At 39.8% G+C, this 24146-nt stretch overlaps 1 protein-coding gene across 3 annotated transcripts; it reads left to right on the top strand.

The window, feature by feature from the left end:
• Positions 1 to 1551: 1551 nt before the first annotated feature.
• On the top strand, positions 1552 to 23100 carry sipa1 (signal-induced proliferation-associated 1). 3 transcript variants are annotated; one of them, XM_017041572.2, is made up of 18 exons: positions 1552 to 1673; positions 2212 to 2353; positions 8318 to 9821; positions 10011 to 10135; positions 10216 to 10404; positions 10866 to 11040; positions 11208 to 11311; positions 11462 to 11619; positions 11929 to 12535; positions 12627 to 12901; positions 13513 to 13899; positions 14279 to 14384; positions 14475 to 14604; positions 15266 to 15364; positions 15453 to 15525; positions 15643 to 15721; positions 17501 to 17645; positions 19663 to 23100. In XM_017041572.2, the coding sequence occupies exons 3-17, from the start codon at positions 8711 to 8713 to the stop codon at positions 17627 to 17629; spliced, it is 3747 nt and encodes a 1248-aa protein (XP_016897061.1). In that variant the 5' UTR covers positions 1552 to 1673; positions 2212 to 2353; positions 8318 to 8710; the 3' UTR covers positions 17630 to 17645; positions 19663 to 23100. The 3 variants fall into 3 exon arrangements, with proteins under 3 accessions (XP_016897061.1, XP_008331191.2, XP_016897060.1); XM_017041571.2 differs by lacking the exon at positions 1552 to 1673 and having other exon boundaries at positions 1721 to 2353; XM_008332969.3 differs by lacking the exons at positions 1552 to 1673; positions 17501 to 17645 and having other exon boundaries at positions 1720 to 2353.
• The last annotated feature ends 1046 nt before the right edge of the window (positions 23101 to 24146 follow it).

Here is a 24146-nt window from a genome sequence, read left to right as displayed (position 1 = left end):
CTATTACTGTATAAGGTTATAGGGCTACAAAATCAAGGTGCAAGGTTTTCATTTTTAAGGTCAACTATTTTGGTTTTGTTTCTTTATTAACTAGTGGACAACAATTGTCTAGTCAGTGCACTTGTGCACCATCTATCAAAAGTGTCGGTGAATGTGTTGGACCAGCCTAGTAAGATTCCACACAGTGGCAAGTATCAGTAAGACATTCTCTGATTGGAAGTTTGTCTAAGATGTTTCGTGGGTTGAGGACATTGCATATACACATACTATATATCATTATATCACCGTAAAGAGTCATAATAATGATTATAAAGGTACCTACACCAGTTCCAAGGACAAACTACATCATATTAGGTAGTTAACAGTAAATAAATGAACAAGTACTTTCACATATAAAACACACCCTTAAAGTTTTACCAGACAACAAATAAACAGCTCAGCAAAAACATTAACCAGCATTAACAGTTTGACTGGACTTGACCAAAGGTATTTAAACAAATAACAATGCCAGGAGCTGTTTACAGTGCTTACCTTCAAACACATTTACAGTAAACACTGGACCAAGGTAGCACCCTCATGGATCACAAAAACTAAAGTACGGGGTCCTTAAATGGAAAAGCACCATTCATTTCTTGATACTTACAGGCAAGCATAGCACAACAGTGACATCTGTGACCTCAGTTAGCTACTATATATATTTACTGTATATACACACACATACTGTATATATATACAGTATATATATATATATTTATATATATATATACACACATATATATATACACATATATATACACACAAGTTAGGGCAACTTTGGGGAGGATGAAGTGCTTGAGATTGTTGGTCCAGAGTACATACATTGTTTGACCAGATAGGATGCCTAATAAATGTGTGTAGTGGTACTACACAAGGGTGTTAACATGTAGTTTTGGGTTGTGGGAACAACAGAGGCATGAAGTTGATTAGCTACATAACAAAAGTATAGGGAATAGCTGTGGAAACGAGGCTCAGGCAAGAGGTTCAGTATTAGTGTATGCCCAATATAAGTACTACCCATGTAATTTTGCCATCACAAATGTAGGACCTGGGGTACCGAAAATGTGTTCAGTACACGCTCGTATTAGCTTCAAACATCCTGTTCGGTACAAATACACATGGAACACGTATTTACTGTAACAGTACATGTGAATACACAATGCATTCTAGTTCACACTGCGCACTCTTTACACACACTGTTTACAATGTTTATTTTTGCAAAAGATTCAAGTTAATTACCCTTTGGTTTACCACTGTCCCTCTTTATGTATTGTTGTTTTTTCCTTTCATTTTGTTGCCCAGTAAGGCTTTTAAAATGTGCTAAATGTGGTTTAACTGACATAAAGGTAAAAGGTCACACAGACCTTTTGCCTTTATGTTAGTTAAACCACTAAAACAACTTCACCACAGAATAAGGGTTTTTTTTTTTTTAAACAGTCTACCTATCAACCATTTTCCTTATCTCTTCACAGACAACGCTGACTACCCCCATGTGCCCTTCCCCCACCCCACACCGGGGTATCTAAACTTGTAATATACACAAGTGATGGTTGTGTGTACCACACAGCAGAGGTGTCCACGCAGTATTTGGGGCGAGTGGTGCTGGACACTTGGCCGGGATCCTTTACAACATCCAGGTATGTGGTTTACAAAGGCTAAAGTGCAGCCCCTGGTGGAATGTGTGTGTTAATATCCTGCTGCACTCTGCCTATTCTTAAGCGAGTCTTAAGTGTGAATTATGGCCACATTTGGGAACACACACACACTCGTCTAAATTCGTATTGGACAACAATACTGTCAAATCTCCAAAATGTTTAGGAACAATAAGAACAATTCGTTACGTCAGCATTCCACAACAAATCCGCCTCCAAATGCCTTTGTGTTGAATGAGGCTGCTACAATTTTTCATTGATGTATTGTGTACATGCCAGTCTCAGTCTGTGTGTCATTACCTTAGCCTCACTGACACGAAGCTGAGAAGAGGGGCGGGGGAGGAGACAGTAAGGGGAGAGGGGTTGGCTTTCGTATGATGTGAATGGAATAGAATTAGAGCAGAGTGGGAGGAGGCCGGCACAAATCAACCTGCCTCTAGACAACAGAATAGACGAGTACGATTTAGACGCGAAATTTTGGGTGTGTGGCGTTTTTTAAAAAAATCCAATTTTTTTGTCGAAGAGACGCCCCGCAGCAGCGAGGAACTGAGAAAGGGAAATAACCTAATTCTGGAGCACAGCAGAAAAATCTTGTCTTGCGGAGGCAATTGGCAGAGAGGAACATGATGAAACAAGGCAGGGTCGAGCGGAGCTGATATGTGGAGGTAAGCTTTCGGTTTTCTGACAGGAATTGTAGAACATTCACATTAATTCGTCGTTGTATATTCATCTGTCGTGGTGAATTGATGTAGACGAACATGCAGCCCATGACACATCTCGCTATATCTATATAATATGTATGTAAAAGAGGAAAGAAGTGTCGGAGCGATAGAGGATGTAAAATAACGGCTTGACGTAATCACGTCATAATGCAGCTTTGCCCTCTGTCTGCCAGTCGGCCCATTGTTTGGCTACAAGCTCCTCAGAAGGTCATATTCGTTTAGGAAGCCAAGCGTTCTCATACACGGCAACACGACGATGGATCAAATGCAACATTTGTCAGTCTTCAGCGACCACCCGCCCTCTCCCCCACTCACCACCACCACCACTGTGACCTGTCTTCATTTATGTTAGCCCCATCATGTACACGCCCCCTTTTTATTCATTTATTTATTCATGAATTTATTTTTTATTTTTTCTTATTGCATTCTAAACACTGGAGTGTTGAATAAATGAAGTAGCGATGAAATTTTCATGAAGACCGGGGAAGAACGACCCATGGCCATAGCTTCTGTTACTGCTGTGGCTGCGAGGCTCAGAGCTGAGGGCAGGTTGAAGAAGGTCAAGGGATGTAACGGAGGAAGAGAAGGATGAACATAAGGAGAAAAAGAAGCACAACAATGCTTCATAGCAATTTGACGTGTGTGTGAGAGAGAGGGGGAGGGTGGCAGGGGGAGAAGTAATTGAGATTGAAATGGGATTAATTGTGGGAGGTTTTTTATTATGATAGCAAAAGAAATAATGGGATTTGGGTTCATGCTCAAGATGGAGCTTCTCAGAAAAGCATTTGACTATAGTTACATTACGGAATTAAGAAGAAGTCAAACAAACCTTTATTTGTTTGCAATTTGCACCACTGCATGTTAGTTGTTCAGAGAAGCAGCATCAGCGGCTTATATAAGTGAAAACATTCAAATAATGAGTGGCACAGGTCTCCATAGACATAAACACAAGCATCAGAAATTACAGAATCCAGTATAGAGGAAGTTATCTTAAAATGGTGTGTGGTCACCAGTAAATGTGATGAAATGACAGAGGGATGTTTGGGTTATTAAGGTGTACTTAATAATAGGTTAAACAGAATAGAATTCATAATAACAACATGGTAACTGTATAGTTGTGGGTGTAATGTCACGATGCCCGTCACATTGATACTATGCAGTTTATCTTCTCTGCATTTTAAATAATTTCTTGACATTTGAATCAAATGTTCAGAAATACTCTCAACTCCATCATTGTACTACCAAGATACTTTATGACAACTGTGAGACTTTTCAGGCCCATTTATTGCCACAAGGATTTAAATTTAAAATTATCTGCTCGGCATCTAAATCACATTGATAAACATTGGTAAATAATACTGCTTGGTTTTAATAATTTTCTATAATTGAATATATGATTTTATATTCCTTTTTAAAGGATTAATTTCAAGTATTATATTACTAAGGAAGCATTACAACAGGGCAGTATAATCCAATATATTTAAATACTAATTCAATGTTCCTTCACTGAGTAAATGTCGATGATAAAAATAGTAGTGAATTCACTGGCACGAGGGTTTTTAAGAAACCGTTGACATAGACCTCTGACACACATGCAAATGTTGTAAGTATTTGCCCAGTGATATGAAAACTGATACGTGTTTATAAAATGGAGCTAAACATCAGATTCTACTATGACCCAGTTTTCCTCCTTACTTATATTTCCAAAATATTGGAGAACTTGTCCTTACTCTAAAAACAAACTAAAAATACTGAATGCTTCTTGTGTTGTCAATAAATTGTCACTAAACATAAGAAAAACTAGGGATGCTTGGAAGCCAAACCGGTGACTGGCTGGTTAGCATACTGCTTAGCATTTTTTAGTGGGTCATTGTATACATGCCTTCTGCGTTTAAGGACAGGAGACGCAGCACGATTAATTCAATGTCCATCGTTTTTTTCCACATACCATACTTTCACACTTAGCATGCTGATATTTTGCCAATCAGATGGGCCATGCATGCACACCGTTTAGCCAATCGGATGACCAATGTCCACTAACGTTCCTGCAGGAACAGGTAGTTGTAGAGAACGGTGGAGGCTGGAGAGCAGAACAGCTAAGATGCAGAGGAAACGCTTGTGGCAAAAAGAAATAGCACCTCTGCAATTTGGCAATAATTTGGAATTAAGCAAAAAGACAGTTTACAGACTCAGGTACTGTGAAGGAACTGCAGAGCGGTTGTAGCAACATCTAGAGGCAACGCCAGCAACCACCTGCTGCACCACCTTAAAGAGCTGAACGAGCAATTCAAGGCCAGTCGATCCAGAGCACAAATGCTGAGCAGCAGTAAAATAACACGAGCATCACTGCAGCAGCAGTCCATGGCTGAGAGTTTTGTGATTCAGACTCCATAGGAAAAGTTTTTCTAAACGACACACTGAAGTTATGGAGGCCATAACTCACTATTTGGCTAAGGACATGACGCCCATTAATACTGTGACCACTGCAGAAACAGTGGACCTGAGATACAGTTTACCGTTTCTCACAGATGGTCATGTATGAGGGAAACAAGAGGAGAGGTAAAACTAGCCTTGTCTTCAGTCCAGTTGCACAGGCATATATAAACTACATTTAAATTTGAAATTGTTGTTTGTAATATTTTAGTTTATCTCTACTGCTGTTATACAGAGTGAAAACGTGCACTAGTGTGTGACATTCCATAGGTTCATTTGCACAGACACACTTTTATATAAACTTAAAATAATCAATAATAAATACATTTTCCTTAACTTATTTGTCTTGTTAAATTATGTTGTGCAACAAGAGTTATCAATAAACCTTTAATGTTTACCCATTTCCAGCATGGCTGATTGGTCAGCCAAACATGCAATTGTAGTTGTGATCATTTAATCCACACCGTTAATCGTTAGCGGCAAAATGTCATAAATAATGAATTATGGTTGATGTTCACAAAAAAAACCCCACTAAACTAAGGCTTTTGCAAGACGTGTGGAGCTTTGACAACAAAAAGCAGGCTATAACTTACAGGATGCAGAAACAGTTTAGTAACACACCATGTAATTCATTTACGACCCATGCGCTGCACAGTGATGGTGCTGATGCTATTCATTTATTTATTTTACTTCTACAAAATGAGTGTGGACAAAATTATGGAGATGGGCTGCTATAAAAAACAACAAAACACAAACAGTTCTTGTAGCAAAGCTGCGGTTCCTTTTTCCAAAGCATCAGCCATGTTGAACTTCTCTTTAGCTTTCAGAGCACATACTGACACAGACAGAGCCTAACTTGTCCAGTGTAACTCAAAGGTTGCTTCAAGAATCAAAGCTCACATTTAAATGGATACTTTACTATAACTACAACAAATATTTGTTTATTTGTTCTATTTTTCTAAATAGCCAATCTAATGAGAATCAATAATATAATTGACAAATTATATGCACCGTAAATCCTTATCTCTCAACACAGTACAGTCATTTAGAGAGCCACAAAAAGTGAGAAAAAAGTGAGGATGAATTACTTGTCATTGTGACAACTCTGTGTTTTAAGACAACAACGCCCCCTAGTCCATTTGAGTATTACATCTGTCTTTTTGTATTTGGGGCACACTTGTCAGCCATGTCAGCCTTTCTTCTGTACAATAGTGCACAGGTCCCCAACCCCAGGTCCATGGACCGGTAGTGGTTCGTTGGCCAGTTAGTACCAGGACGCAGTATGCTGCAGTGAGAGAATCAATCATTTTAATTAATTTAAAGTCCATTTACTTTCTTCAAATAAAGATAATCTAGATCCGTTTTCTCAGTCTTTCAGAGTGAATAACACTATAGTAAGTCTATAGGATGTTTATGGATCCTTTAATGATAAAACAAAAAGATCAGCACAGCACTACCAGTCCATGGGTATTGTTGATGATACAAAATAGGTTGCAGGTAGGTAGGTAGTGCTGCAATAGCACGTAGATGACACACAACTACATCACTTTGTTGAAGTGATACTGTATTCATGACTTGAGGAAGTAAGGTTTAAGGGACAGTGCTCTAGACGAAGTGTTGTTGAATGTACTTTCTGAACCTTAAATAAGGCTCACTGCATACTGTAGTCTGAACACTGATTTATTTAATATGATGCTTACACCTGTGCATGTAGTAGTGACATATTTATTACATTAATATTAGCATTGTTGCCAAGAATAAAAGAATTACAATTCAGTTCAAATGCAGTAAGGAGATGAGTTTGACTTTGATTTGATTCTGCAACAATTTCAGTGGTTGCATTTAACTTGCACCATGTAACCTTCAACAATAAGTGTGGACTTGTGCTGCAGAATTGCACATGATCTGCAGTAGGTGTGAAAGCATGTAGTAGTAACAATGACATGGTCTATCTTCCCTATATCAGTCATTACTTCCTGTTTTACAGGATGCAGGCTTGCATGGGTGGTTGAAAAATATGTCATACATGGCCATGACTTCCCCAAAGTCAGAGATGAGACTTAAACGAACTAAAGCAGCATTCACACTCTATTAATACCATGGCTTATCTTACAGAGAACCCTCATTTTATGCACTTTGTTGTTGTTGTTTTTTTTATAAACATTATAAGCACAATACGGAAACCAGTATAATGACGAGGTTTGATACTGGTCAGACACTGGATTTGACACCACTGATTTGACAGGGCCATATATATACAAATGAACATACTTCTTTTACTATATATACAGTATATATATATATACATATATATACTGTATATATAGTAAATAAAGTATGTTCTCTCCTGTGTGGAGGTGATTGTTTAGATCAGTGGTGTTAAACTCATTTTGGATCACGGGATCGCATACAAGCTAATTAGATGTCAAGTGGGCCGGACCAGTACAATCATACAAAATTACCTATAAGTAACAAAAAGTCTCTTTTCCCGTTTGAGTTTGTGCAGAGAAGTACCAGTATGTTAGATATGGGCTGAAAAAGACGTGCTTTGTATATGACAGATCTCATGAATACACAGAATAAAACTGTCAAGTAATTCCTTCAGCATTATTTGCTTTGGGAGTGTAGGCTAACATTATCACACCATCATACTTGCACATCATACCTGTTTATAAAGACTTTATGATTTCCAAATTAGGAAGCACTACATTCATGTCTCCCCAGTGAAGCCAGGGAGATATGCACCTGGTGTCCTGGTGTTTGGGTGGGGTTTTACTTAAGCAATTCAGGAGAACTGAGCAAATTTGCTTTGGCACAGGCTGTTGCAGGGTTGGGACACTTAAACCAACGGCAAGCCTTTTTGTGATAGGATGGTTGCACGCTGTAATGTCTAGCTAAATTCTGTGTCGCCTTTTCACTGGGGCACGTGACTTCTGACCCTATTTCAACCCACTGACACCAGTCACTTTTTGGGATTCCACTTGCACTGTGTACTAGTCATGAGTTGGCTCTTTATAGTCAACTTCCTCACTTTAATTCCGCTGCTCAAGCAGGACATTGTGTTTGTGTTTGCACCTGAGATAACCCTGAGCAGACACGGAGCACGACACAAAAGCCGCGAAGGTATCTGTTATAACGCCACCAATGTGATGCTGGACTCTTAGAGTTTTTTCAGGTAACCAAAAACTAGATAAACTGTTAATGCAGTGGCGATTAGCTCTGGTTTTATATTTGATTTGATTACTTCAATTTTAAAGTTTTTTAATATTAACTGCTGTTGTGTTTACGAACCAAAGCTATCGCATGGTTGTTCATATCGTATACTGAAACAAATGTGCGTCCTGGACTACTTTTGGATTAATTAAATTTTGCACATAATGTGATCGAAATCATAATGTAATTGAAAAATGGCTAACTTTAACATAAAGAGTTCAAGTAAAATGTGGTAAAAGGTTTTTTTTATTGTGTGTGCAGGTCCGCAGGGGAGACAAGATAGGGGACGCCAGTACGTAGTACATCCTCCAGAGATGGCACACACCAAGCATCTTCATTTCAAAGAACAAAGACTTTGCACCTGATTTTCTCCACACCCTGCCACAGGAAGGACAGTCCCCCACAAAACTCAAACAGAACTAAAAAAAATAGTTTAATCTTCCAACAAGAGTTTTACCTTTGAAATGTCTCAGAGGACACAAGAGGTTCTTCATGTCAAGTGCTGTAGTTTGCTTTTATGCACTTATTTGTAAAAGAAGGGAACTCCTGTTTCACACCCACAAGAGGAGATAAGTCCACAGCTTTGGAAGAATTGGGTGTTCCCCACCAGAGAAAACAGCAAACGGTTGGACAGCAGCTGTTCCCTAAGGCACCATGCAGTCAGATGATCTCTTCATACGCAAATTTCGCCGTCAGAATGTGCAGCCCTCAATTGCCACTGTCAGTTACGATTCTAAACGGGAACCGAGTGTCGTGGAGTGGCCACCGAGTAGGGAAAATGAGGGACATGAAAGTGACAGCCTCACACCAAGTCGTGTGGGGCTGATGTTAAGGTCAGTGGGCCGTGGCCACATCATGCAGAGAAGTAACAGTGATGTCACTTTGGGAGACGTGGACTCTTCCAGCAAGACAGGGAGTAAAGCTACTTGGGTGGTTGGAGAAAAGGCGGGCGTTGGTTCTCAGAGTGAGTCAGGTTTGTTACTTCACAGGGAATATGGTAGTCTGTCTTCACTGGAGAGACAGAGTCAAGTCCAAGAGTCAAACACAGGTAACCACGGGTCCCCTAGTCCGAATGTCCTGAACCTCAAAGACCCCCTCAAGTTCATAGGGATTCAGAGCAGTCCTTCAGATGTGGATGCATTTTTTCCAGGCTTATTGGTTTCCACAGGAGATTCCGTAAAACCTGCCAAGCCTCCCAAGCCTGAAGGTCTAAGTAAGAAGTCCAAACCCGGGTCCATACACATTTCTCAACCAGCATCCTATGACAAAGGGGGTGGCACTGGTTTGAGAAATTTTGCCCATTATGATGTTCAGAGCATTTTGTTCGACCTAACAGAAGCAGCTTCCAACCGAGACAGTATCGGACGAAAAAAGAATATAACCTCTGGGGCGTCAGCAGCTTCCCAGCTGCGCCCCGTGTCTCACAGCACCCTCTCTTCACCTGCACCAGTCGGGGGAGGCAGCGGATGGAATGCAGATGACGCTGAGCAGGTGCTGGTGTTGGATGAAGGGGACGGAAATGATAACGATCTCCTGCTAAGCTGTCCTCACTTCCGCAATGAAACAGGGGGAGAGGAGCAGGTGGGTTTAGGCAGATTGAGGGGGGTGCGAGGACTCTGTTCAAACCTGCGAACCCCCAATGATGCAGTGTCCGTCCTGGAGGAGCCCAGGGAGAGTCACATCCAACAGCAGGGCAAAAGTAACTACTTCATCGAGCACGCAGATCTGGGAGCCCATTACTATCGCAAATATTTCTTCATGAAAGGTATGTCTTCTTTTGATTATGGGATTTGAACTTTTAACAACAATAATTGCCAAAAATATACTATACAGAATACAACTTAACTATGCTAGGATTGTAAAAACTCTTTTATAAAGTGGATAAATATATCTTTCCTGACCATACTGAACATGGTGCAGAGCTTTAACTATTTACACTGCATTTCAATCACAGAGCATCAAAATTTCTTTGGCATGGATGATCGCCTTGGTCCCGTGGCCATAAGTTTCCGCCGAGATGACAAAGAGGGATCCACAGGAGCTCAGCACAATTACAGGATCATCTTTCGTACCACAGAGGTAGGGTTGCATTTTTACTCCAAACTGCCCTTGTCTTATTGTGTGAGTGTTTTCTGACAAGACATTTATTTATGATGTAGATGAAGACACTGAGAGGTTCCATCCTCGAGGAGTCTGTGCCCTCAGCTGCCCGTCACACCACCCCCAGAGGCTTGTCTCCCAAAAGGCTCCTGGAGTTTATTTTGCCTGAAGTAAACCTACACTCTCTGCGCTTGGCTTCAAACTCTCCCAAAGTCAGAGACACACTGCTGAAGCTGGACGAACAGGGGGTCAGTAACTAAGACCATGATAGATAGATCGCTCCATCTATCTATCTATCTATCTATGTTTCTTTCGGTGTGTGATATGAATATTTATGAATAATAACCAAAAAACTTTGGTTCTGTTTACTCCACCATCTAATGGCCCACTTTTAATGCTCTCATTGGTCACATGATGAGACACATGATGACACCAGTCCTAAGCCAGTAATATTCAACGTCAGTTCTCTGAACACTGCAACTGTTTGGTCTTTTCACTAACAAAATCAATAATAATAATAGTCATCATCATCATAATCATCATTTATGAGCCAAATAATAAACAACACTAATTTATTGCAGTGTTATTTTGTCTTTTGGGATTTCACTAGCAGGGTGTACTGGAAACCTACCACTACTTCACAATGACGCACCTTCGGCAAAGTAATAAAAATATGCTTTCTTTCTTGCCTTTCGATCTTTTGACACAGCTGACATTCCAGAGGAAGGTCGGGGTGATGTACTGTCGTGCTGGACAGAGCTCAGAGGAAGACATGTACAACAATGAAAGCTCTGGGCCAGCATTTGAGGAGTTCCTGGATTTGCTAGGAGAGCGAGTGCGACTGAAGGGCTGGGAGAAATATCGAGCTCAGCTGGACAACAAAAGTGAGCCTTTTAACAAACCCCTTCCTTACACTGATCAATTGTTAAAAACTACCTTGTGGCAGAAAACCAGCCGGTGGACTGACTGCTGATAAATGTCTTCTAATCTGAGTATTATCTGTCATTAAGTTTTTCTTGCTTTTCTGTATGTAAATCTCTCTCTCACGCAGCCGACTCTACAGGGACACATTCCCTCTACACCCGTTATCAGGACTATGAGATTATGTTTCATGTGTCCACTATGCTGCCCTACACAGCCAACAACACTCAACAGGTAAAGTAAATTTACATTAATACAATCCGGCTAAGAAACTTTAACAAACACTTTTCTCAACTACCAAATAAAGTGCTCAATAAGTGTACTCAAACAAATAAAAAATGTATGTTTCATTTATTTGCTTTAATATTTTTTTTTTCTCAATAGTTGCTGAGGAAACGACACATCGGAAACGACATAGTGACAATAGTTTTCCAGGAACCTGGAGCATTGCCTTTTACTCCAAAGTCTATTCGCTCTCATTTCCAACATGTCTTCATCATCGTCCAAGTTCATGAGCCCTGCACGGACAACGCGTTTTACAGGTAAGATTTGATCATCAGCTGATCATCAGTTGATCACATGTTTCATTTTCAACTATATATTTCTCAATTATCTTTTCTATAAACCATGCATTGACATGGTACTGGAGTTCTTCAAGGACAGTGGACATTGTTGAAATTATGCCTGCTGTCAATGTACTTCCTAGCTTTTAATAAATGCTTAAGTCTGTAAACAGTTAAATACACCGACATGGTTCTGTATTGTCCACAGAACCAACTGTGCCGGTGTCTGTAAAGGCATATTTTGTCTTTGTCTGCCTTTATCATTCTTTCATCTAACTCTTTTACCAGGGTCGCTGTGACACGGTCTAAAGACATCCCATTATTTGGTCCATTATTTCCAAAAGGTGCCCGGTTCCCTCGCTCACCTGCCTTCAGGGACTTTCTCCTGGCTAAGGCAGTAAATGCTGAAAATGCTTCTGAGAAGTCCGAGAAGTTCCGCTCCATGGCTACCCGCACACGGCAGGAATACCTAAAGGATCTGGCTGAAAACTTTGTAACTACCACACCTATAGACTCCTCCACCAAGTTCCCACTGCTCTCACTGGGAGGAAAGCGCAAGGACAAGCTGAAGGGTTCCAAAAGTGCAGAGCTGCACAGCAGTGGAGCGCTGGTGTGGGCAGTGATGGTGTACAACAGAATTGAAGGAGAGGCAGGAGAGCAGAAACTCCCGTGTCTACTCGGAGTGTCCGCCGAGTTCGTGGTACTGATCGAGAGGTTCACACGTAGAGTCGTCTTCAACTGCTCATGCAGAGATGTGATTGGCTGGAAGATCGTGACAGATACTAAGGACGGTGGACCCTGCTTGGATATTTTTTATGAGCTCGGGGAATCTGTGTCCTTTGGTGTGATGGAGAGCCAGGCGGAGGATATACTGGAAGTGGTGCACAGGCTAGAGGTGGGTGAACATGGCCGCTCTGCAGATTAGAAATGTTGAGATGAGTCGTTTGTTTCCGACTAAATCTTTGAACTTTTCCACAAATCTGCAGCTGGTTACTCGAGGCTGTGAAGCACTAGAAGTCACTCCGCTGCGTGATGGGGTGGGTCAGCCTGGCTTCATCATGAATGAGGAGGGCTTCGTGACAGAGCTGCAGCGGTTCTGCTACGCTGAGAGTGGAGGGTTACAACTCTGGGCTCGTGTTGTGAGGCTGTGCGGACACTCAGTGGTTCACCTGAGTCCTGAAGACAGGGTCAGGCTGCTGCGCACAGCACACAAGATTCACATTACTGTTATACCCCCCGACAATAATGGAAAACCTCGAAGGTGCGTCGCCGGTCTTGAGTCATTCTCACAAATCCAGAGACACACACACAATTATTTTTGGCAGACGACCGCAAACCTTACCACACAGGCTTCTGTGAATGAAACAGAATATTTCTCTCTCTTTCTCACACCATGTGAGTTTTACAATGTGTTTCACTCACCTCACGCTCATTTATACACATGTATTCTTCCTTCATTCCTCCTCTCTCCAAAAACCTCCACCTCTCTGTTTTCCTCCCTACTTCCACCATGTATTACAATGTCATCTGCAAACATAATAGTCCATGGAGCCTCCTGTCTGACCTCATCAGTCAACCTCTCCATCAACATAGCAAACAAAAAATCAGAGCTGAACCCTGATGTAACCTCACACCTATCTTGAACCCATCAGTCACTCCGACAGCACACCTAATTTCTCTCTCCCTGGCGTTGTACATGTCCAGCAGCCGTCACACATTTTTCTACCTTTTCCTCCACCTCTGTTGTGCACAGTCCATTACTTTGGGTGGTAATGTAAGTTTTAATACATTGCAGCTTAGTCTTTGTTGCATGTTGTAAAAACTTATACACCCTAAATCTACACCTAAAAAATGTTGTTTCATGTTCTGCAGGAGTTTCTCAGAATTGTACAAGAAAGCTATAAACGATGCAGACTGTAAGCCTGGTGAAGACATGTCAGGGGAGGCCTGGGTACTGGACGAGAAGGACGTAGAAAGAGAGGCCAGGCCAAAGATGGACAGGTTAAATGACCCAGACGTAACAGAGGTGAAGGTCGAAGCCACGCCAGCTGAAGAGCAGTCCTGTGACGAAGTGCAACGCAAAGAAAGTTTGGCAAAGTGCGAGGAGTCACAGCTCCAATTAACCCCTGGGTTACCAGTGTCACGAGCCAACTCTCTCCAGGACCAACTGGCCAATAACAGCCAGCATGCGAGTGCAGCTCAGCTTACACGTAGCTTCTCTTTGGATACGCAGTCATCTTTCCAGGATACATTCAATGGGTAAGATTTCATACTATAATAACGCTGTAAAAAGACATCGGGAAAGTCGAGAAAGCTACTATATATAGGCTTGTTTTGTTTCTTCTTTTTGTACCATTTGCTTTGACACTTGACTCCTATCCTCTACCAGTAAATTGGTGACTATACAGAACAGATTATTTCATTTTAGAAAATAACTAATGATATATTTCACTTAACCTAAATATTTATCTACAGACATTTGTTAGCTCAGACTTTATTTGAGAGGGACTGGATTATAAAGGTTTTGCTGAGTGTCAGTTAACCATACTGTTACACGTGTTACGACATGTTTGTACTGTACTCCACATCAACAATGTCATCAACCTATGTTGACTGTAACTTTCATTTTTGTGGACAGGCACGTGTATAATGATGCCGAGTTAAAGGTGGACCAGCAAGTCTGTGAAAAACCTGGGGAGCTAGGAGATACAACGCCTGATCTTTTACGAGCGGTCAAATCCAAGGTTTATATGGAAATAAAAAGACAGACAAGGACAGCTAGTAAATCTTTTTTCAAACTGATCAAATGCTCTTTTCTCCTCTATTGTCTTCAGGTCATGGAAACAGATAACGATAAAGCATCAACAAGTGATTCTCCTCTCTCCTCCTCCTGGCTGTCGTGTGTAGACCACACCTCAGAGCAGAATTCACGAGCTCTAAGTCTTCACAACTCCATCACCAAGAGTATGAATATAATATGATTTATAAACAATAACAAATAGTCCATAATAATAATTAGCCCATAAACTAATGTGTGCGATTTAATATTCTCTTTGGTCGACTGCTGTCCGCTACTTAGGCTAACCTTACTAATGTTGTTTTCATCAGTTAGCATTTTATTTTGAGTTTAATCGTGTGCAATTCACTCTTCACACAGGGTAGGGCAGGCTTACTCTGGTCACTCTCTTTAGTCTTTAGACATTACCTGCATAAATTGAGATCTTGTCAGATGCATTACTGCCACCTACTGGGTCTGTTTTATATTGGTTAATATTTAATATAGATCTCTAGGGGAAATCATCTTGGCCTACAATAGACAGTGGAAATAAAGAGATAAGATTGAGAAAAAAGATGTTATAAACCAAATTAATGTTCACTGTACACTGTACAAAAGCTTTGTCACCCTTTGTGACCCTGTTATTCCAAAATATCCTACAGGTTATATTTTTAAGGATATCCTCTGTGCTATGGACTCAAAATGTTAATTTGAAAAATGACAATGTCTTACCTAAATGATCAAAACGTCAGTCTTATTTTCATGTTACAAATGCTTCATGTTTCATGCTACAAATATTAGCATCATCTGTTTCGGTGCATTGTTTATAAATGGTTGTGTTTCTGTTAGTTCTCTCAGAAACAACAGACTCCATGGAGGAGGAGTGGCAGTCTATTGCTGACCTGGCGACAGCGTGTCGCAGCATTCTGGAGGCTTTGTCGCGAGAGGGTCAGTAATATTTGTTATTTTCCTTCTGTATTCATATATAAAAAAGACACATTATCTGCATCACATCACAATTGTTCAAATGTAACAGACTGCAAAGCTGGAGATGTGTCACAAGTGGGGGCTGAACAGGTCGATGGCAAGATGAGAGACACAAAGGACAGGTAGGTTCCTCACTGTGCAGTTTCTATGATGAAAGATGTAGATCATTTTATATACGTCACATTCTTTTATTCTTATTTCTAGAGTAGTACTAATGCCACCCGTCTCCTCTGTTGCAGTGATCCTCCAGGACACTTAGAAGAGAAGGTTTCACAACTCGAGGCCATGCTGAAAAAGCTCCAGGATGACCTACAAAAGGTACTTTGACTCTCACAAATGTTTCTGTACTCACACACATATGCATGTTGTACACGTATTTAAAAATCCATGTAAACAAATCCAGTACATGTGTGTATTAATATATATATGCATATATGTGTGTGTGTGTGTGTGTGTGTATATATACACATATATATAGTTAATATGGACCTGTAAATGAGTCTAAGTTGTTGGTCTAGTCTATATTTACCTTTACATTAATGCATTTATCTGAGGCTTTTATCAAAAGACATTTACCAGAGGAGGATGAACAGTCAAGCTACAAAGAGAAACTCCATAAAGGAAATGACTAGTTAGGAAAACAGGACTTCCAGAGGGTGAGAGTGCACAGGCAGAGACAAGAGCAGAAGGACAGGGGAGGTACAGGAAGGAGCTAGGACAGGAGGCGCTCTGTGAGCCTGGTCTTCAGGATCTTATTGAAGACAGGCAGGGACGTCCTAACAGCGTTTTCATCAGTCGCAAGTTCACTTCCTGTCTTTCTCTAACTGCTGATTGGTTGGTTTGTTCTTAACTGTCTCTGCAGGTTATCAGTAGAGACACCCGTTATAATTGTTTTTACAAAAAAATGTTATCACTGTTTTAAAAATGCATCCAAAATGTTAGTACTTTCACTGCAGTGTGGTAACTTACTAAAGGTAAATGTTAAAGCGATCCCTTTTAAGGTACAGGTAAAAGAAATATAGAAAAAGAACAATTTTGGGGGTTAGTTTTAATGAAACTTCAAATGAAGATGTGCATTGCTGTTCTGCAATCACACAGTGTGACAATGGAATCTGAATTTGATCTGTTTTATTTTATATATATATAACTGTACCGACTGGTGTACTCTTCAGTTAAACCTTGCTGCTAAAGATTTACTCTTTTTTAGCTATTTTTATTTTAGCTATTGCAAACCCACAGTTGCCTGAAAGTTTTGTCTGGTTTTGTATTTGTTTAATTCTTTTGTCCAATGTGCTTTAAAGGCTGAATTGTCAATTAGAAACGGGTACAAACGTTTCCCTGCTCTGGGACAGGGACAGTATAAAAGGACGAGACATTTTGTCCAATTTTGAGTGTGAATGACTTAGCTTGTTTCATGTTATCATTTCTTAGGTTTTGTTTTTTGACTAAAATGGACTGCCTCCATCAGAAACATGGCTCAATAATACAGGGTGTGTATTGAACTCAGAATTCCAGGGACGAGTTGTTTTTGGAGCCAATAGGGATTTTGTTACCGTGGTGGAGTAGTTACATATGTTTTAGCAAACATGTCTATTTAATAATTAATAATGCCTTCAGTTTGGAGACGACACATGTATACACTGATGAAATGGTAGGAATACTGAAGAGTGAAAATGTCAAGAATTGATCAGATTCCACTGCCATATAGGAATCAATACTATTGATAGTCTGATCGACACACCAAAACCCTAGCACTTCATATAAACCTCCCTCTTCCCCTGTTAAACCATTTTAATAGTAATTTTGTCAATGACATACATTGTTCTTAAGTTAGAAAGTAAACAAGTCTTCCACAATGATAAATAATTATTTGGCAAAGCCAAACATTACCTAAATGTTCACCCCTACTTTTCTGAAGCAGCAGTCTGTCTGTCACTGAAAGGAGCTCCTTAGATCTCCTACAGTGTGGTGCAGCCGATGAGAGGGGTTGTCCTTCCAGATGCCTGGTCAACATCCTCCTCTCTCCCACCTCCCTTAAAGAATTCAGGGGACAGTCCAACACAGAGCCTGTTCAGTCTGTTTCTGTCCCTCTCTAAGCTTCCACAGCCCCAGCAGACAACAGCAATGAAGAGTGCAAATGCAACCACTGTTTCCTCAGCCAGGTCGTGCACACACCGAAGGACCTCAGCCAGCTCACCAGGTGGAGTCGTCTTTGGACCTTCTTAGAAAGGTCACCTTTGTTGTGAGTTCAGTTCAGTTCTATAATGAGGTTAACATCCAGTAAACAACCAATAATCATTTTTACTATTAATAATGATAATAATAATAATAATAATATGTCTTTATCTACAATTTCTATGTCCACATTCCTGTATGTTTGCTGGCGTGATATTGGAAAGCTTTCTTCCAAAGTCAACCACAGTCTGCTCTGTTTTGCTCACACCAGTCCATAAATTTGGGGATGAGTATTCCTGATCATCCCTCTTTGACAGACAGCTAAGTGCGGCAGAGTCGTCACGGTGACGACTGTTTCTGTTCTATGTGAAGAATAATAAATCTGAGTACAAATGTTGAGGTGGTGTGCTGGTGTCAGAGAGTGACATCAGAGATGAACAGCGTGGGTGGCATGATATGTTTGCCAGCATGTCTGAAGTCCAGGTGATGAGAGAAGAAGCAGGGCAGTAATCAGAATAGTTGAGAACAGATTCAGGTTAGTGGCCCGTGGTTTGTCGTCACAAACCACGGGCCAAGATGGTTTTCAGTCATCGCCTCGACCTCTGTTGGGGCAGAGATCTGGTACAGACCAGCCTCCAGTCTGGTTCTGTAGTCACTCCTCTGGATCCTTCTCTTATTCTTGGATCTACAAACCCTTCTTTTTCTCTTTGGGCTGGGCTTTCAGCTCGGAGGTCGTTCAGTAGCTGTTTTCATTACCATCTGTGAGCCGTGAGGTCGGGTTTTTTCCCCTTGAGAGTCTAAACAATCTCTAAACATTTCATTTCTCTTGGACAGGTTTGTCATGTTATATCTTTGTCAAGCGTCAAACTGTGTTACCTTTTTTGGGGGTTACTTAAGGCTGAAAAATAAACAATTCTAAAATTAGGTCAAACTTAACATTTTTAACCAAACAAAAATATTACATTTTCAACAAGTTCTGCTCTACAGCTATCTGATTTTTTTTTTTTTCAGAACATCAGTCAACAGTGTTGGGGACATAACAAAAAAAGAGAATTATTTTATTTTTTATTTGCCAGTGTTGTGTTAATTCCTCCTCCAGTCTAGTGTTATTTAAGTAGGTCAGCAATATTTGAACATCAGGGATGAAGACTTATTATAGAATTTGTTCTGTTACTATATCTGCGAGTTAATAAAACATTAGCGCTGAATAGTCTAATGTCTGGATAGAGGAGTGTAGTACCTAGTTTACTTTTTTGAACTATTTTATGAACATTGCATGTGATAATTTGTTTATTAAAACATGACTATAGGGTACTCTAGTGACACTGTTATATGAGGAGATGGCTCTTTGAGTGGTTTTCAGTGTTTTCAACAAAATGCATCATTGGTTTCAAAAAGCTACACTCACTTTCTGTTCAGTTGGCTGTGTTAATTCTATGTTGGTTTAGAATCACTACTTTTTTTAAATTATTTTTGTGCATTTTATCACCTATCTTTTTGATAGATTGCCTGATGTAATGGGTGTTTAAAGACTTAAATAGCCTCCTGAGAAGAAATAAACCTGGCTGTGAACCTTTCCTCTTTGGTGTCCTCACTGTGGTTTGGGTTGCAGGGGTCCCCAACCTTTTTGTACCAAGGACCGGTCGGCCGGTATCAGCCGTTACTGCGTAATACCACGCCATCATTAAATTTTCTTTTAGTCTTGATTCTGTCAGTATCAGAGTCTGAATGACCTGTTGTTTTGAAACATAGGGAGATTATCTTTTAATGAAAAAAGTAAAGGGATATGACTGGATTCTTTTTGAAATTAGTAAAACTGAAGTACATTTTTTCACTGTGTCCCATTTCGGCCTGGTACCAAATGACCTACGGACCGGCACTGGTCCCCAGACCAGGGGTTGGGAGCTCCTGACTTGTATAACACTGCCTTGCAGATGATTCCATAATTATTGAAGCAAAAGTATCAGTATCAGTACACTGTATATTGTGTGCGTTGCTAATCATTACCATGGTTAGCTTTACACCTGTTTCTGACACACACTTTAAAATGACTAGTTCTGTCCTTTTTTTCTGTTTTCTCTTAGGAAAAAGAGGACAAGGCAGTTTTGCAAGCTGAAGTGCAGTGCCTCAGGCAGAACAACCAGCGGCTTCAGCAGTAGTCACAGACCACAGTGGCCCGACTCATCAAAGTCACCGAACTGCTGTGCAACGTCAACAAGCCCTGTTAGCTCGGACTCAGGACGCATTCATTCATTAGAGGATCAATGCCAACGGAAAGGTGTTCCTAACAGTTCAGCCTACTTGATTTGTTCACCCACGTTCCCACTCAGACCTGTTTTCCTCTTTACTGTGGGGCATAGCATTGCCTCTGTCCTAAAAGACAGACAGACAGAGAAAAAGAGATTTGATTTGTACTATTTATTTATTTATTTAAAATTTTAGACATGGGGTCACGAAAAAAGTGCCTTTGTTAAATTAAGCTTGTAAATATCCCCCATTTACTTACAAATGGTGCAAGAGATAGCTGCTTATCATTAGCCTAGCGTAAATTAGCATTAAATCACCAGCAGTTATTGAAAGACTCATGGTCATGGATCTGATGTTTGATCAGAACAATGCACTTGTTCTTTTCCCCTTTTTGTTTCATCCACACTGTCTTTCTGCAACATAAATTGCCGTTTGGACTAACTTGACACAAAGTTACAACAGGCGGCTGCCACTTCTGTTTGTTTGTTTTGGTGTAGCCTGTTCACATAACAAAGTGTTTTATAGAAAAACTCATGAAACAGACTAAAAAGGACTTTTTAAAAACCCGAAGAGGTTATTAAACACGATTCCGCTAAAAAGAAGGAAAATAATCTCCAAAATTCACACATGCTTTTCATTTTTTAAATGATGACAACAAAATTAAAACACATGTAAGTAATGGTTCCATGTTAAATTCCCCACTGTGTCTGGGGGCTGTTTTCTAGAGGGCACTAGACTGAGTACCCAAGTTGTCAAGGCTCGCCACACCTTCCTCTGACTAAAGACAACTCCCTTTGTTGCGTTCAGTTGTAGCTAATTCTTTACAAAATCCATGTTTACCTGTTCTGTCCTTTATCAGTAAACCAGGATTCTACCTCTAGCAGACATGTTATGTAAAAACACTTTAAATGTGAAAACAGATCATTGGAAAAAAATCTTTATCATTAGATCTAAAAAAACAAAAAACAAAAAAAAAAAAACACCAAATTACCTCGGGTACTATTTTTTCCATTACATGCCTAGTGGTAGAACTGAGAAATGCCATTCATTGTCAGCATGAATGTTTTTGCTTATGTTTAATTGCTTCTATTGTTTACTAAAACCTATACAACCATTTTATTTTCAATTAAAAAAGTCCATCTGAGCCAGCAGATAAATATTTCTTCTATTAAAACCAGTTAACATCAGACCTTGGAGGTAGCAGAGGATTTTTGGAGGGGAAAGTCGTGGAGAACACATATACTAACTGAACTTCCAGTCCCGCTGTACGACATCAGGATCATTTTGCACAGTGACTGGTGTACAGTGCAATCAAAAGATATTTCTGATCAATTGTGATTAGATCATTATACAAAACCAGCCAACTAAACATCCAGACAATCCAAAAAAAAAAAAAAAAAAAAAAGCCAAGCATTCAAGCATCTTTGATGCTCTGAAAACAAACCTCCAGGAGCTTCAATGATCTGGTGATGTCTTGTGTAACATGAAGAGTAAACTTTCTTATCTAAGTCCTACAGTGGTCCTGCCACTGTAAGATTATCAAACTTCTCCATTTCTTACAAGTGTTTCATAATTTATTTATTTTTTTGTCTTTAGCTCTCTTGCACCATTGACATTCAAAACATCACTTTAAAGAAATCGCAAAAATGGTAAAAATGACAGGCACCTGTTTATCCACAATTGTCAGCTCAAACCCATTACTTTGGGTCATGTGATGTCTGGCTATAAAATAATTTAAAATATTACATCATTAACAAATTATAAAAGGTTGTTTAACTTTGACCCCATGTGTACGTGTTTGCTAAAAGAAACTTCTACTGACGTTTATATTTTATTGATTTGGTTGCTCTCTTAAAAACTGAGGAGATCACAATTTCTCTAATCAAATTATTTTTTATTGTAACATAATGAGAAAAGACAAAAATTGTGTTGTTTTTGTCTTTCAATAAAAATATTACATTTCCTAGCACATCAACATTTTGCCCAATTAAAACTGAAGTAAATGGTGTGCATGTTGGGTGTTAAAAGAAATGTCCTTTATGTGTGTTGGTGTGTGTGTGTGAGTGTGTGTTCTCTCCAGCAAAACTGTATTTGCAAAGTCTGAATGTTGTTTTGCCTGAAGCTGCTAATGTCTAAAGCATTGATAAAAAACAACAACATGTCAATAACAGGCCTGTAGGCAGTTTAGTAAACATAAAAAAAAAACTAAAACTGATATGAAAATATTGTCAGACGTATAGACTCAGCATGTGTGCTCCATTTGCACAGTCCACTAGAACAGTATTAATATCACAGTGACCTGACTGATGCCTCACAAAGTACAAACTTCAGCCAAGAAGCTGGTTTAACTCTAACCTCAATATTGTTACAGCCATATTGTTTAGATCTGCTGGCCTTAGTGACAACATGCCTATAGACAGTTTTTTTTATGTAGCTCACGAAAGAAGCATGTGTGTATTTAGCACATCAAACTTCCTGTGTAAAGAGAAAACTTTCACGTAATTTGTGTTTGGCGACTGATTTTGGTAAATTACTTTTTAAAAAACTACTGTGGTAGGAACAGTCGATGAAAACATGCCCCGCCCCTTTTTTTTCATTTTTACTGTTTTGTTTTATTGTTTATATTTCTTTTTAAATTATCACACTTCATTGCAGTGTTAATTATTGATTGATCTTGTGGTCTTGAGAAGACCTTGTCCTGTCTGTACAGACCAGTGTTTTTATTTTTTTTACCATGTTAACAGATGTTTTGTCTGCTTTCCTTTACTGCCAACAAAAAAGCTTCAGCCACGCTTTATGAATCCTGATCAAGAACAATTGTAATACAAAACTGTACACTAACAAAAATGATGCCAAAATGATGCCAGTCATTTTAAAAATGTTCAATTGCTTGTTTAATTTTTTGGCACTGTGAACACCTGGTACCAGCATATTACGACTGAAGTGAGTGTGTATTGAAGACGTGTGTACAAATGCTGTATGTACAACTGAACTATTTCAAAGTGTATGCAGGAAATCATTGGCTCTTGCTTTGTCACATGACTGAGGGGCGAGATGTTAATGTAACAAGACTCGTTTTACTGTATGTGATATATATATGTATATATATATATACATATATATGTATATATATATTGCAGGAGGTTGGTCAAGCATTAGACTGTGCCAAACAACTTCCCAGCCCTGCTCTGTATGTGTGTTTGTAAAAAGAAATGCTAATTAATGATCAAATGTGAATTTACTTGTAGCTGATTAAACTAAAGTCACAAGAAAAACAATGTTGAATGGTAGAGAAAGAAGATGAAAAGCTTGGCTTCCATTTTATTTATTTACTGTATATGAACCATGATCTACCATAGGACTCAGCACAATCCCACTGTAACTATATTAACTATACCAAAATATTGTTGTAAGTATTTGGGTCAATTTTATTTGTACAGCAGAAAATGACTAGACCCAGAGAGTGCACCGTGGGAGTTCTCCCAGCAGTTTAGGTCCAGAGCACTATAACTATTCTATAAACGGCTGAGAACTGAACAGCAGTGGAAGGGTTAATGATACGTCGAGCAGCGGCGCCAAATTTAACTGTAATTCAGCTAAGAGCAGCTACAAATAATACAGGAAGTGAAAACACTGCATCACACAAGTTAAGAGTCGATAATAAAAGAACGTCTTATTAAATCATATTAAAAACTACAACGATAAGAACACGGTCATATTTAGGCATAACCTCAACCAGGAAATCAGAAAAATCATTCCCAATGCCTTTGTTGTATTTAGGGGGGCGACAGATGACTGCACACAGCTGTTAATGTGGTAAAAGCTGCTTACCTTTATATTGACACTGATGAAAACAGTCGCCATTCCTCCTCCTCGGCCGGACATCCGCCGGGAGTTTAATCAGTAACGCAGTCATTAAGCGGTGAGAGCACCGGACTCACCAACAGCCATCCAGGTCTCGGAAATACAGAGACTATCCAGTCCTCAGGATGTGAAGTAATACTTTTAAACAAATGTCTTGTTCGCCAATGGTCTGCCATTTGCCAGGCCAACTTTAGCGGCGAACAGAAGGAGGTGGAGCCAGGTTGCGGTACAGGTGGGTCGGGATGATTACCAGGTACGGAGGCAAAGTTCCAGGCAAACCCCCAAATTTAGAATAACGGTCGAAAAGAACAACAGAAATACACACAATACAGCCTGTGACCGACGGCAGGAAACGCACAGACAGGTGTCCTATCAGATTTGTATTCCCCGTCAATTTGTACGCTGTGTACTACGCATGCGCATAAAGAAAACCCGCTGGAGTACGGCGCCATCTTGG

This window comes from Cynoglossus semilaevis, chromosome 19, assembly GCF_000523025.1.
Source record: "Cynoglossus semilaevis isolate Cse_v1.0 chromosome 19, Cse_v1.0, whole genome shotgun sequence".
Lineage (NCBI taxonomy): Eukaryota > Metazoa > Chordata > Actinopteri > Pleuronectiformes > Cynoglossidae > Cynoglossus > Cynoglossus semilaevis.
The sequence above is the reverse complement of the archived record's forward strand: the minus strand, read 5'-3'. Positions and strand labels throughout refer to the sequence as shown.

What these genes read in the sequence shown, in the direction of transcription:
- sipa1 (XM_017041572.2), top strand. Translation starts at nt 8,711, where the DNA reads ATGCAGTCAGATGATCTCTTCATACGCAAATTTCGCCGTCAGAATGTG. An exon ending in CAGCCAACAACACTCAACAG is followed by an intron (nt 11,312 to 11,461) that starts GTAAAGTAAATT and finishes TTTTCTCAATAG; the next exon opens with TTGCTGAGGAAACGACACAT. An exon ending in TCACAACTCCATCACCAAGA is followed by an intron (nt 14,605 to 15,265) that starts GTATGAATATAA and finishes TGTTTCTGTTAG; the next exon opens with TTCTCTCAGAAACAACAGAC.